General features: G+C 45.2%; 1 protein-coding gene across 1 annotated transcript in view; it reads right to left on the reverse strand.

Moving 5' to 3' along the window:
• Positions 1-6,382: 6,382 nt before the first annotated feature.
• LOC135713325 (uncharacterized) overlaps positions 6,383-12,917 on the reverse strand; it is a 161,710-nt gene continuing 155,175 nt past the window's right edge. The window contains exons 3-6 of the mRNA XM_065236429.1: positions 9,867-10,687; positions 9,208-9,804; positions 8,967-9,141; positions 6,383-8,518 (exon numbers count right to left, since the gene is read on the reverse strand). Coding sequence (XP_065092501.1) covers positions 8,078-8,518; positions 8,967-9,141; positions 9,208-9,804; positions 9,867-10,588 — 1,935 coding nt within the window. The 5' untranslated portion in view covers positions 10,589-10,687 and the 3' untranslated portion in view covers positions 6,383-8,077. The remainder of the gene's footprint in view (positions 8,519-8,966; positions 9,142-9,207; positions 9,805-9,866; positions 10,688-12,917) is intronic.

Consider the following 12,917-nt stretch of genomic DNA (forward strand, 5'->3'; position numbering starts at 1 on the left):
CGAATGTGGTCTAGCAGAATCTGGAATGGCCATCGTGCAGTACGCTCGGATGAAGCGGTCACGCAGGTTTAATGCGGTCCGGATTACGTTCTAGAGTGGTGACTTTTTGATCGCAGATGGATTGAAGAATGACGAGGAACAAGCAGGGTACGCGTCGGTCTGGATTCCAATTCGGATTGGTATCCCGTCGTTGACTAGACGTCGTATCGTTTGTCGACGACTGGTAATGGCGATTCACTAGTGCTGGTTTGTAAAGTTTCTTGAGACATGCCTCCTCACAGCTTTCGGGATCATAGACGGTGTGCTGTAAAGGAGGATTATCTGTACGCGTATTGTTGGAAGAGAAAGAAAGAGTTGGTACTTAACTTGCGTCGAGTCCGAGCCATGGGGTTCTATGAACCCACATGGCGAGCTTGACTCTTTACAGCTGAAACAGGAACCGCTCGATTCCCCCGACCATGGGCCAGGATCTCGTCTGGCGACTCATTTCCCTGAGTAAGGGCTGGGAACTCGTCTGGCGGCTCTGTTCCCTCAGCGAAGGTCTTCTCAAGGTGAGAAGGGTGCATGAATACTGATGGTTTGTAATAGATGGTACTATGATGATTTGCTTGCGAGTTTGAGAGTATCGGGATCCTGAACCGGTGTGTGTTGCAGTTAACAGCCAATCTTGTGGTGCATTTCAAGCCGGTTTGCACGCAAAGGTGAATTCCTCCGGTCCGAGCATGTAAGGTGTGTCGAGGAACAGAATTCCAAAACGGAAGATTGGCATTTGTGTAATTGTGACGAGGCAACTAATCCTGTGGTGCAACCTGATTGTGGGTTGCACGCAAATCTCCCAGCCCAACCACGTGGAGTGCGTTGCGGGAAGAATCCGACGGAGGATAGTCGCCGAAAGTGTGTGTGATTCGTTAATTCTGTGGTACAACTGTTGTAGCTGCACGCGAAAGTGCAAATTGGAAAAGCAAATTGGAGAAATGCGGGAAGAGGCAAACTGAGCGGAGAATTGGCGAGTCCGGTGTTAGTAGTAGAGGAGAACAGTACATAACGCACCCCCGGGGTAAGACGCACTTTTTCATTTTATTTTGAGTTTTTCTTGGAATTTTTAATCCAATTCAAAGATTTATCATGCAGAATTTTGAGTTCAGATGCTATGCTAGAAGTGCTGCTTGAAAAGACAACAAAAAAGTTACGTAAAAGCCATGAAAAACACAAATGAAAGTCAGCTGGTGCGTTCTGCCCAGGGGGTGCGTTGTATACCATTCTCCCCTAATGATATATCGTACGTTGAGTTCGAAGCAATGTGGCTTCAGGATCTTCTCTGCTGATTCTAAGTGAGTCGGAGTGTGTACGTGTCTAATGTAAGTTCGTAACGATGACAGACGTTGCACATGATGCAACATATAGCGAATTCTATTATTATCGGGGTTGGAACCAGTTCCAACCCAGTGCGAAACCGAACTTTTTGTCAGTGCGAACCTCAACCTGAGCTAGGTTTTAAAAACAAACGAGCAAACTGACGTTTGTCAGAAAACAAGCAGACCCAATCTTGATACCCGATCCAGGTTGGAACTGAATAATAAACGAATTCGCTAATAGTGGGAATACTGGTTGACAGGGTACGAGAAACAGGGCTTGCTTTGGACGTCTTCGTCATCGTAGGTTGTGCTGAGTTTTTTCAGTAACGGTGTGCGTCTGCGGAACTCATGACGCAACGATGGCTGTTGGTTGGTTCCGCTGAGACTACCGTTAGAGACAGTATATGGTAACATTAATGACGTCACAGTTGTAGTTTTGGCACTAGTATGATGAGGTACTGACTCAATCGTCGTCGTGGTGTAGCTAGCGGACGTGATTCTGGTTCTACGTGACACGGCGAAGAAACCACGTGATGTTCCACCATTCTGATGTTGGTATTTGATGGAAGCGGGGTGATGCACACGACGATCGACGGATGACACACGAACGACACAGTCCCAGAGTATCCGCAGACTTCAGATGGGACCGTTCGTGGCCGAGAATTGATGATGTGCGTCGCGAAATTGATAAAAATCGCTTCGCACAATCTCCGCTCGCTCACCTAGAGAGAGAGAGAGCGCGCACCAGGAGCACCGATTTTCAACACATACATAGGAACTGCACTCACCCGATTACTTTCTGTCGTAGAAAACGCCTTCACAAATTGATCCGCTTTTTGGAGTCTTGCATAATGTGCCAAAGATCCAGTTCAACGGTGTCAATGATGACACGAGACGTTTTCGCATTGGGGAGGCATTCACCATTTCTGCTACGTGCCCACAGACCGGCTGCCGATGGCGTCCGCAGAGTTTATCGCGATGGCGATCGCGCACAATACAGCGGGGTCCTATTGTAAGTAGGAGCGATGGGACGCCAGGCTCGAGTGTCTATCCGGCTCGAAGGACCAATGTTGACGCCGGGATATACTCGCCGATACTCAGGGCCGGGGGTGCAGTAATCTTGCGCAAGAAATACTTTACAGTAAAATTGTCCACTTTATTTACATACAATTCTTACTACACCCTTTCCAAGTCTGTGGGCGAGAGGTGCAACAGGTCGAGCGAGCGCGCGCGATGCACGGAGTTTGTCCGTGCAGAAGAGGACCGTTTGCTTCGGCGGTCAACAAACTAACTGCTGGTTTGGAGGGGGGGGGGGATCTCTCATACTGTCCTTGTATACTATTGACCAGCTGTATATATTTCCATCGATCCTGTGAGTATAGATAGGACAATAGCCTCCAGTCTGCCCCGTATGATCATATGAGATCTGTGAAGAATAGTGGAGAAGCTCAAAATAGTAAAAAAAAACTATTGTTTTTCAGCATCGACTGCTATCAGCTGTTTAGGTAGAGATGATACGATAACAGTGGAATCTCAAGTAAGGTAGCAAGGAGAGAATAAGCAGTTCACGTTCGGCGTGAACACATCAATGGTCGAGTGCACCGATGAATTTGAGTTCAGTCACTCGAGAAAAAGTGACACAAGCTGCGGGCAATGTTTACTAATCATGAACACTAAGTGTTGATTATTCATTATTCATGAACATTTAGTGTTCATGATTAGTAAACATTGCCCGCAGCTTGTGTCACTTTTTCTCGAGTGAGTGAACTCAAATTCATCGGTGCACTCGTCCATAGCAGAGCCGGTGACTAGAAACTAACCCCTTTCAAACCCGAATATAAAAATTAAGAAAAAGAATAGCCAACCATGATTGTTGTGAGTAAGATATAAAAGCCTGATAATTGAATATTTAGTTCGTGCGATTATTTAGTTTGGGTCCCGCTGATTAAAGGGTCTAGAGGTCGTATTGGGGGTAGTTATTTGAGGGACTCGCCGGGTACGTGTAAACCTTGGCTCTTCCCATGCAAGTGGCTAATATGTTTGCTTGGGGCTTAAGTGGAGAGGTTGATACACCTAAAAAGGAACCTTTCGGTCAGTAGCCCGTTACACGTTGTGTGAAGTTCATCCACTTTTGTCGTTGCTCCGTTGGAAGTATGCAACTGGAGATGTCAGTAGAAATAAAGCTGACTACTAGATTCAGCTTCGCAGCTAGCTGAGCAAGCGGATCCCACTCAGATAATCGCTACATACCGTAGAGTGGAGGAAAATTATACGTTCAAATCAAAGGAACACACTTAATCACGGTTTCCTTGTTCGGTAATTTTTTTTACAGTTTTCGAACTGTAAATCACAAAAACTACCGAACATTCAGCTGTTCTCAATAAAATTACTGACGTTCATTAGTTTTTGCAAGAAACTACTGAATGTGGTAATAGTAATCACTGAATTGACCGTAAAATAACAGTTTTACGGGAAATGACTAAAACTCGGAAAAATAGAACACCGAGATTATGTTTTACTGAAACAGTCATCAAACGAAATTCCAAAATTACTGATCACACTAGTAAATTGGACTCCTTTACGTCATTCTCCTCCGTTCCACCACGCGCACTTGAATCCAGAAATTTGTCTGTGAAAAAAAATTAGTTAAACGACTGGCAGTCAACGCAGGAGTGCAAAATCATACGAAATCGGGCAGTTTATGCACTCCTGCATCGACTTCCAGATGTTCCATTGAATTTGCAGCAAAAAATTCAATTGTGTGTTGCAGTGCTCCAGACTTACGCACGCAATCTGGCACTCCAAGAAAGCAACCAGCCGGCTGAACCACGAGGAAGTATTAAGCTGGACTATAGCTCAAGATTAGTCTATAAAGCATCATTGCTATTATGCCTCTAAACAAATAAACCTGAGTCCCCTAAAAAAATCTTAAAATATCTGAAATATTTTATTTATTACTCATTGATACCATCAAAATACTGGAAAACTCAGCAAAAATAATGTAAACAAATAAATTACTGCAAAAACTCAGCAATTTTTTTACTGACTAAAATGGTAAATTTTGACATTTCAGGGATTTTTCCATTTACCGAGTTTTCAGTTAAACAGAAAACTACTGAGTTGATTGCTGAAAACTCAGCTGTTTAAAACCCCAGTAAAATTTTACCGACTTCGGTAATCTAAACTCTGTGTGAATCGATACTTCATTGCTTATCCAGCACAATCTGGCTGAGTTTTTGGTAGGGAACATATGATTTGACATTTGGGTTGTGTCGTTTGACGTGTAAACGTTCAAATTCGATCGTTTACACGTCAAACGACACAACCCAAACTTCTAATCTTACGTTCCCTACCAGAAACTCAGCCAGATTGTGGCGGCTATAAGCGCTCGTAAAATATTATACTGGATTGCACAACCGTGCACAGTTAATTTTCCGTTATGCCGATGTAAAATCAGTCGAGTTACGCATATCGCCTGTCGCCTGCTGGGGGCACCGTTCAGCACGTGAGAGTTTACGACCTACCACCAGAAATCCCGGATAATCTTTCGTTGGTGGTGGGGAAACAACGGTGATGTGAAGCGTGTCATTCGGGAAACATTCCCGGCCGCCTTGAGCCTCGATGTGCTGAGAGGTGAAAAGGGAAATTAACATGGACGCAAAAAAGGCGATTCCCAACTTGCTGCATTTGCTTAATCGAAAGGGAAACATATTCTATCAAGGGAACAACAACGGATGAACTGGTTCGCCAAGCGGAAGGATCGTAAACAGCCAGTACAGCAGTCAATGGCCAACGATAAAAACACAGAAGAAGCGGATGAAGTGCTGGAAGAAAAGATAGTGGAGATGGATGTGACGTCCCCGGATGCTGACAAGAACAACGAGAGGAAGCAAGCGCTGCTGAGAAACAGCAGCTATCTGTTTTCAAACATCGAAGAGACGGGTATTATTACTATATATTCGGGACAGTGGACTATACCGAGAAGGAGCGGATAAAAGACTAAGAGGAGGTCAAGCGGCTGGCGCTGCTGAAGGAAATCATTTGGAAGAAGCAAGGGAGTTGAGGGCACGGCTGATAGCGAAATCTAAGCTCAAGTCGCCTCCCAGGAAGAGTGAGGAGAACTCATTAACATGGCCTATCATTAAAATTATATTATTGAAGAATTGAATTCTCGACACGTTCCGAGTAGGAAACACGTATAAAGCTCAATCAACATCCAAGATGATGTGTTTCGATCCAGAGGTAGCGAAGGAGGATTTTATAAAGCGAGTAATGGCGCTATAATCATTAACCATATAGGGCTAGGACAAGAGTTAATGCGCATGTCCCAACCGCCAAAGGAAAATCGAGTATCACTTAACCTTTTTAGACAAGATGTTCTTCTTCTTCTTCGCATTTCAAGCTTATTGCATATCGCATATTAGCTTATTGCGTGCTCTCAACTTAGTGTTCTAGATGCACTTCCACAGTTATTAATTGAGAACTTTCGATGCCTGTACCATTTTTGCATTGGTATAATTGTGTGGCAAGTCCAATCATACTTCTATGCCCAGGGAAGTCGAGAAATTTTCCAACCCGAAAAATTCCTACACCGGACCGGGAATCGAACCCAGCCACCTCCAGCATGGTCTTGCTTTGTAGCTGTGCCTTTACCGACTGAGCTAAGGGAGGTCCCTTTTTTTTAGACTAGATGCTCCCAATGAAATAACAAACCAACGAAAAGTACGGTATGAGATGTCCACGTTTCATTAATTTATTGGATTCTAAAGCATCGTGTTTAAATCTTCGATTCAAACAGGCTCGATGTTTCTGAATCATCTTGCCCCTTAAATGCCGCACAGTTTTGACTTTTTATCAACCAGGTCAGAGATCTCGAGAAGAAGTAGTGTTTACAGGCTGCAGGAAAGCGAGCAATTGAGTTGTTTGGAACTTCTAAACCGGAAATTGTAGAACTCGCTTGTAGTAGATAGGCTTCCTAAACAAAAAAAAAAGCATGGACTTTCGGCACAGTAACCAACGACCCCGTCTCAAATCACCACGATTTCGTTTATTCACGTTGTTTTTCCTTTTGTTCAACGAATCATACGACACCCATATGTATCTAAATACTACGGGGTCAGTACGTACCAGTTTTCCAGTTTTCACAGTCTGGATGATATTTACTCATAAATTCAACATTTTTATCTGTATGTGTGTGTGTGTATGTGGGTGTGTCTATGAATTGCATCGTACAGCTAGATAGCTTAGCACGTATGCGGTTGTTTCATTTATTTTGTTAAACTGTGTGCTTACATACGTAGTTTTGTAGTTTTCAGGAAACCATATAGGCACATTTTCACTTGTTTACTCATAGTTTCACTTTTGTGTGTTATTTTAAATATGTCATACTTAAACGCCTACGCACTTATCTTACTCTGGTTTCTGATTTGTGTGTTTTGTGTATTCGAATAAATTCCTTAGATGATTACTTAAATAGAGTGTTTTTTTCTTTCTCTGTTTGCATCTCCCGTTTTCTTGTGTTTATAGTAAATGATTGCACATTCTGATGAATATCTTTTCATTTTGATCACGGAAAAATAAAATAGTGAAAACAAAATAAGGAAACTTTTCTAGTTTTGTTTCACAATAAGAGAATCGTTCGGCTTGTTTCATATTTCATATTCATAATAACCTAATCCTATTTCTATTGTTTAAATTGTTTTTATGAAAAATAAAAATACCACTTTGTTTGCAGATTTGTTTCTAAGTTTGTTTTGTTTATTAAATAACGATTGTTTGTTTGTTTGTGTTGTCCACAAAATTGTACATCTACACGAACATAAAACTGAGAAAGAGAGACACGATCCAGCAATGTACAATTTACGGATTATTTAAATATATCGTACTGCCTTTTCATTCGCTTGAAATTCATCATTTACAAAAAGAAAAAAATGAACGGAAACTTATCGTTTTATTTACAGAAAATTTGGAATTTTTACACCTGTCACACCATTTAGATTTTGTAGATTTTTCTTTTAATTGTTATCAGGAATGTACACGAAAAAACGTATCACCACCGCAAGTTCAGTCACGATTGGACAAAAAATCCCCTCCGATTTCTTCTAACTACTAGTAAAAACTAAAAAAATAAACGATAAAAACGATAATAACGATCAAACTAAAGGAATTTGGCTCCTCAAAAAGCTTCAGCTAGCTTTGCTTGTTTTGTCAATGAATGATGATTTCGGTAGTGTAGCAGTCGAATGGCAGACTTGTGCAGGTTCAGCGACCCGCAGCTTAAACCTCTAGACACGAGATAAATGGCATTGTTGCTGCTATAAAAACAAAAAAACAATTTCCTAAATAATTATAGTGGATAAAAAAAAAAATCAAGAAAGCACCGTTTCCCTAAACCTAGATCGAAAGTACGAATGTGTTCTCTACGAGTTAAACTATCTGTAATGTATGGAACTTGTAACCTAGTTCTGCTTGCAGTATACAAATTGCCTAAAATTAACGGTCTGTAATTCAGCTATAAAACCAAGGAGCTTCATTCTGAATGAAACCGAGACGGAATCTAACGAACCTAACGCAAAGAGCAAATTATTCTTAAAGAAAATCACATTTCCTACTCGGCTGCGTCGAAGGCAAGTTTGCTTTAAAACATTTTATGGCATGCTAGGTTTTATAGCAAAGCTTGTATCACCAGCCGGACGCCCCCCCCCCGGACCCGCAGCCGGTTTTTAGGTGTTGGTCGACAGCTGCGTGCCCGCCGAAGTAGACGGAATGGCACTGAGTGCGTTACTCAAGCTACTACTGCTGCCGCTGCTGGTTGGAACCGTGGAGAACATCGAACCGGACGCGGTGGCCGTCGAAGTCACTAGTGACGACGGCGATTGAACCGAGGCAGAGGAACTGGGTGAAGACTTCTTCAGGGCGGATATGCTGATTTCCGGTTTGATCCGGAGTTGCTGTTCGATCTGCGGTGCCATCAGGGATAAGGCCGAGGGAATCTGCTGCGAGAGATGGTGCTGCTGCTGCTGCTGTTGGTGGTGGTGGTGATGGTGCGGGGAACGGTCATCATCGGAGCTGGCACTGTTGGCTGTGGCGGCTGCTGCTGCGGCTGCCGCCGCCAGTGCCGTCAGCTGATCATGATCCGATTGAGATGCGGCCGCTTCCTGAAGCTGCGCCGGAAGTGAAAAAAAGATAGGGAACCGGTCAATTTCAGAAATTTGAGTTACGCGAGGTGTCTAAGCTACTGGTCGTCTAGCTACTGGTCAACTAGTCTACACTCAATGCTACCGAAACGGTTTTGCTAAACTACTTTGACTGCCCTTCTCTTCCTGTGTGGTCTGTCCCTGAGCGAAGTGTTCCACGATGACGAGGCCAGGACGTTGCTCAGACGGTGCTGGTGGTGGAAGGCAAGTTGGGTTGCTGTGGCCCGGGTATCGGTGGCGGTGGCGTCCGGATCGTACAGACCGCAGATATCGACACGGCCTGTTCCTGTTCGGAAGCTCGGTAGCTCATGTCCAGGGGCGCAACTGCCCCAACCGGAGTTACCGTTACCGAAGCCTTGGCGTTGGCAGCTAGCAACTTGCCGGCAACGTCCTGCTGTAGCCGTAGCATACTTACTTGCTCCAGGTAGCTGCTGATGGTCGACGGGGTCGTGTGCATCAGTTCGGCCGCCCGCGGTAAACTGATGATGCCCCGCTGCAGCATGTTAATGATGTCCGTAGTGGTCGCCACACCGGCATCGTTTGGTGTGGGCCACATGTTGTTCATCCGGGATGCCGCCATGAAGGGACCCCTACAATAAAAATTACAAGATTAGAACCTATTTTTAGTCCGGAAGATGGTCACGCAGGTAACTCACCGATACGGATGTTTAAGGCAGCCGTACGTCTCCCGATACCTTCCGTAAAGGGTACCGTAGGAAACGCCCAGCAGTTTCGCTGCCTTTTTCATCTCCAGCGTCTTGTTCTTGATTCCGTCCATGACCCGTTTGGTGAACGGTTCCTCCCAGAACTGCGGCCTCCGACCCTTGGTCAGGTAGTCGTTCATCTTGATCACGTCCTTCCACTCTTCCTGCTCCTGTGGAGTCAGGAATACGGAGTTGTTCTGATCGTTCGGGCTGGGAGGGGACTGCTCGTCAAACTCGAACTTGGGTCCCGAGGTGGACATGTAGTCCTGGGGGGTGTCCGGCCGTTCGAGTTTCGGGATCAACTTCCGGGGGATGTGCGTGTCTTCGTCGAATTCCATCTCGTGCAGGGTCTCCGGTGGAACCGTCCGACTCTGCTGTTCCAGGTAGGAAGCGGTGGCTGACGATTGGTGTTGGTGTTGCTGGTGTTGGGATTGCTCGTCACGGACCTGATCGTTGGAGCTGTCGTCCATCATGACCGCTACCAGCTGGGAGCTGGACGTGAATGGCGTGGAACTTCCTGCACCGCCTTCCACGTGCGAGATCTTGGGGCTAAAACGAAAATAAATCATATTACTCACAGTTGCCGGAAGATGGCGCCAGCTACTACTTACATCTGCTGAAACGTGTCGTACTCCTCGTCCAGCGGAGGTCGACCACGTTTCTTCTTGTGTCCGAAGTAGTTGATGGGCGAGGCACAACTGGCCGGATTCCTGGGTGATCCCGCCGCCAACGGCGTCAGTAGTGGCAGGTTGGGTGAATCTGAGATTCGCTGCTCCAGACTGCTCACCGTCAGCGGGGTCAAGGACGAGCCTCCGAGCTGCGGTGCCAACAGTTTCTTCGTTTCCACGATCTTAATACTGTTGTTGTTGTTGATGCTGTTATTGTTCCCGTTCTTCACGCTCACACTGTTGTTGTTGTTGTTATTGTTCCCGCTGGCATCACTGCCGGTGGTGCTGCCATTCTCATCATCCCGCCAGGAAACCTCCGCCAGACCTTTGATCCGCAGCTCTTCGGCCGTCTTGAGCAGCGAGGCCAACGATCCGTGCTCGACGTTGATCTCGCCCTTGTACATGAACTCGATCAGACACCGGATGTCCTCGAACTTGGCATCGCGCATGATGATGATCGGGTCCTTCTCGGTGCTGCAGTTCGTCAGCAGCTGATCGAAATAGGTACTGCAGGCGCACAGGACAACGCGGTGGGCACGGATCGTTTGACCTTCGCAGGCCAGGGTCACATCGCAGAAGCACCCGCGGTCCAGGAGCTGCGAGAACATGGTCTGCAGGTTGCTGTGGTGGTACTTCCACCGGAGGCAATACTGCTGCGGTAGCATGGTTGTGTGAGGGTGGCTGTGGGTGTGTTTGAGCGCACGCGCGGCTAGGTAGTAATGGGCGATTCTGTCTATTGTGAATTTGTCAATTTTTATGGCAACCTGGAAAGCATAGAGAAGGGGGGAAATTGTTTCAAATCAGAAAATTGATGGCTAACAAATTATGGGCCGTTGTTGAAATGAGTAGCAATGGGCGATTTGTTTTGATTATGCTGAATTTTGAAAGTTTGAAATTTCTTAAAAGATGAAAATCGGAAGTCATAGCAACAATCTATACGAAAGTAACAATTTTAAATCTGTCAAAGTTTATGTTTGTTTTGATTCGCCTTATAAATTTAACAGAGTTTAATGAGGGGTTCCTGGATTTTCCTCCGTTGCGAGGGGTTAGCTTGGGACCGAAGGTCTGGTACTTGCTGAGCCAAAAGATTGAGCATGTTTCCTCTGGACCCCATGGGCTTTGTTGTAATAAGCCTTGAATTTGATGTTGAATAAAACGTACAGAGAGTCTGTACTTTTAGTCGTAGCCAGACGCCTTTCAATTACGATCTAGTAACCTTTAGATTATGGGCCCAGACAGGCACCATAGCGACGAGTTTCACTGAAGATTCTGAACAAGTGTCCATGTTGTCTCAAATGCAGACCGGTGCTGGAGATGCAAACGGAAGACAATCTGAAGGCGGAGACGTATCGCTGCCCATAGTGGAGCGACTTCGGTGTCGAGAAAACTATTCTTCGTGGGCATTCGCGACCAAAATGATGCTAATCTGTGAGGAAACGTGGGACGCAGTGAATGCACTGGAAAATGGCGATCCGGAGAACGCACAATCACTGGAGACACGAGCAAGAATTTTCCTATAGCTTGATGGAATCAGCAAATACAGCGAAGCAAGCATGGGACAACCTCAAGTACGGCAGATTGGATTACTACGTAAGCTGACCAGTATCCGTCTAGGCGACTACTCCACCGTGGAAGCGTACGTAAATGAGATGATGAGTACAAGTCATAAGCTGAGCGATGCAGGATTCAAGGTTTATGACGAGTGGTTGGCCAGTCTGCTCCTATTGGGACTCCATGAGGTGTACGAATCGATAACAATGGACCTCGGGGCGATGGATTCTACAAGAAGTCAAGACGCCCAAATGTCAAGTCTGGCCCTTCGCTCATTTTCAACTTCTATTCAATTTTCATACTGCCGTACTCTATCGGAACTATCTACCTACCCTCTTCTAATACCATTCTCTAGCTAATAATAAATTATCACACTAACGCTTCATGTTAGATAGCATTTCCAACCAACTCTGAAGATGTCAAGGTTTACAACAATTGAAGCTCAAGCGGACAGGATGGCACCGACAAACCGACTTGAAACTTAAACTTAACTCTTGATCGAGAATCCATAACGGCGGATTCAAATGTGCACCGATCCCATCTGTCAAAACCATAGAATTTTTTTATCTAGATAAAAATAATTAGACCGGAATAGATTAGACACGAACCAACTTGTACATTTTGCATGCATGTTTGTGGCTAGGATACAAATTTTTCGCGAACACGGCGGCAGATGTCAGTTTTGTGCTTTGATCAGAAATTTGATGGTACTTTGTATGGTCATTCATGTCGGTTTGTCGGTGAGGATGGTGCGTTCTATTCCCAGCAACAGAAAGGGTCGACATCATTCAACAAGCTACAAGCGTTTGTCGCACTATGCTTCGGAGTGTCCAGAAGAAGGCCAAATCGAACAAGCATGCTGCATTTACGGTAACCCATTCCTCAAGCAGGCGTGAGACTCGGCACGAGGTGAGTTGGATATTCGATTCAGGTGGAACTTCGCACATGTGTCACAGCGGCATTACAATGGAAAATACGAAGGATGTTCAGCAGCGAATCTGCGTGGCAAACAATGCTGTATCGACGGTAGAGGCCGTTGGTAGCGTGAAGATCGAAGCAGATGTCGGCGATGGCACGTGCAATGTTAATTTGTCCAACGTTCTCGAAAGATGCATGCGAGGTGCGATCGGCGTGGCCAAGGAAGTGTTAAGAGTGTAACCACAGTGTACTAGTTGCCCCTACCTTTGGTACGCCCCTGTGCGTTTTTCTACTACATCATTCGCTCAGAGTAAACAAAAGTAAAACACGTTTCAATAAAGTTCAATTTCGTTTTTCCTTAAATCGCTATTTTTCTCGGTTTATTTCCTCCTGGTGTATCCGAAACCACTTCAGGTTTTGGGCCCGGTCGCGTTTTATCGGATAAGTATCGGAAGTGCGGTGTTTTCGTTATGGAGGAGGAAAAGTTCGATCGTGTGTTGTTGCCGTTGTTCGATGGCTTGAACT

Source organism: Ochlerotatus camptorhynchus, unplaced genomic scaffold, assembly GCF_037179485.1.
Source record: "Ochlerotatus camptorhynchus isolate MF236.1 unplaced genomic scaffold, CSIRO-AGI_Acam_v1.1 ptg000550l, whole genome shotgun sequence".
NCBI lineage: Eukaryota > Metazoa > Arthropoda > Insecta > Diptera > Culicidae > Ochlerotatus > Ochlerotatus camptorhynchus.